This window comes from Eimeria mitis, genomic scaffold (genome assembly GCF_000499745.2).
Source record: "Eimeria mitis Houghton genomic scaffold, Emh_scaff2361, whole genome shotgun sequence".
In the NCBI taxonomy this organism is placed as follows: Eukaryota; Apicomplexa; class Conoidasida; order Eucoccidiorida; family Eimeriidae; genus Eimeria; species Eimeria mitis.
Window position 1 is genome coordinate 6690 of NW_013570698.1, and position 1931 is coordinate 8620.

At 47.0% G+C, this 1931-nt stretch overlaps 1 protein-coding gene across 1 annotated transcript in view; it reads right to left on the reverse strand.

Annotated features, from left to right (window-relative positions):
• EMH_0052630 (uncharacterized protein) overlaps nt 1-1722 on the reverse strand; it is a gene marked incomplete at both ends in the record, with an annotated part of 2056 nt that extends 334 nt beyond the window's left edge. The window contains 3 exons of the mRNA XM_013496897.1: nt 1-627; nt 1288-1493; nt 1651-1722. Of these exons, the coding sequence (XP_013352351.1) occupies nt 1-627; nt 1288-1493; nt 1651-1722 (905 nt within the window). The remainder of the gene's footprint in view (nt 628-1287; nt 1494-1650) is intronic.
• Nucleotides 1723-1931: the final 209 nt, after the last annotated feature.

Below are 1931 nucleotides of genomic sequence, written 5' to 3' on the forward strand. Positions count from 1 at the left end.
CTGTCTTTGCTGCTGCTGCTGTCGCTGCTGCTGTTGCTGCTGCTGCTGCTGCTGCTGCTGCTGCTCTGGCTGGAGGAGAGGGGAGAGGCGTCTCGGTGTTCGTGTTGATGATGGGGATGATGGGGATGGTGGTGGTGGTGGTGGTGGTGGTGATGGTGGTGTTTGTGGTGGGGTTGTTGATGATGTGTTTGCTGTTTCTCTGCACTTGCTGCTGCTGTTGCTGCTGCTGCTGCTGTTTGTTCATCTGTCCCCAGCGCAGAGGCCAAGGCAAGAGGCAGCACTGCAGCAAGAGTAAGCTTCAGAAAGGAGGTGAGGGGACTGCTGTCTCCTTTTGTGTTTTCTTTGGTGTTAAAGCTAAATGCAAAAGGAGACAAGTGTCTCCTTTTGTGTTTCCTCTTTGCTTCTTGCTTTTCTCCCTTCTCCTGCTGCTGCTGCTGCTGCTGCTGCAGCTGCTGCTGCAGCTCGTGATGATGATGGTGCAGCAGCAGCCTGCTGCTGCCTGTGAACGCGGGGACAGCCCCCTCACTGTGCAGCACCGAAACAGCCGATCCACTGGGATCGTCTCCCGAGGCGATCCCCAGCTGTGGGGTCGTATCCTCCAGCACCCGTGCTTCCTGCGCGCCGCCTCTGCGGCAAAACAGAAAAAAAAAAAGAAAACAAAAGCCAGTTTTGTACACTCTTTATCTCTTCTTTATTATATTATTTTTATATACTAAAAACCCCGAACAGTAAACCCTATATTATATAATAATATTTTACTATTATACTCATTTATGTCTTATAGTCTTTAACAACAATAGGCAGAAAACAAAATACAAAAACAAACTCAAGCCCACCAAACCCTAAACCCTAAACCCTAAACCCTAATATGCTAGTAAACCCTTAGTCCCTACACAAACCCTAAGAACGACTACACAATTAATAAAGAAGAGAGATACCGCATACTCTGTGTATAGGTGACCTGGAGTTGAATACAGCCAACCCTAAACCCTAAACCCTAAACCCTAAACTATACAGTGAAGGCAGTATTGCGGGGAACTCTAAACCCTAAACCCTAAACCCTAAACCCTGATGTTGACTATCCAGATACCCCGAAATAGCATATCGAGTTGACGGTTGTGTACAAGGAAACCCTTTATTTATTTGTTGTATTATTTCTTTGTTATGTTTGTATATTTCTATATTAATTTATATTTATTAAATTAAATAAATTAAATTAATTTAAATTATTAATTGTGAGGTGTAAGCACAAACAAGTTAGTGTTAGTGGTGTTGATGAGGACTTACAAGGGGTCAACTAACTCCACCTGCACAAGGCCCGCACCCACCGGCGGCAGCTGCAGATTCAGCTTCTGCTGCTGCTGCTGCTGCTGCTGCTGCTGCTGTTGCTGCTGCTTCTGAGTCCACGCCTGCGTTAGCTTGAGGGGCGCTGGCCCCTGCAGGCCGCACCACTGCAGCAGGTCTGGTGCTGCTGCTACAATAGAAAGCGGCTGCTGCAACCCATTAAAAAAACCCAATATGAAATCTCCATCACCCAGCTGTCTACATATCACCTCTAAGCCGTCGGAGCCGTTGCTGCGGTGCACTGCAGCAGAAAGAGAGAGAGACAGAGACAGCAGAGGCACAAACCCTAAACCCTAAACCCTAAACCCTTAAAAACGAAAGGATGTAAGCGGCTTGAACAGTGTAGACACCACACCAACGGGAATAAAACAAAAACATAAAAGAAAGGAGATAAAGACGCTGGCGATAGCCTCAACACAGAAAGAAATTAAACAAAAGAAACAAAGCAAAGGCTCTGTACTAAGACTATGCAACAGACAGCACACACTGACCTGCGCCTGGGTGGGGATCAGTTACCGCCGTGAGGAGCACCCCGTCTTCTATGAGAGAGGCTGCAATAGACACAACAAACCCTAAACCCTAAACCC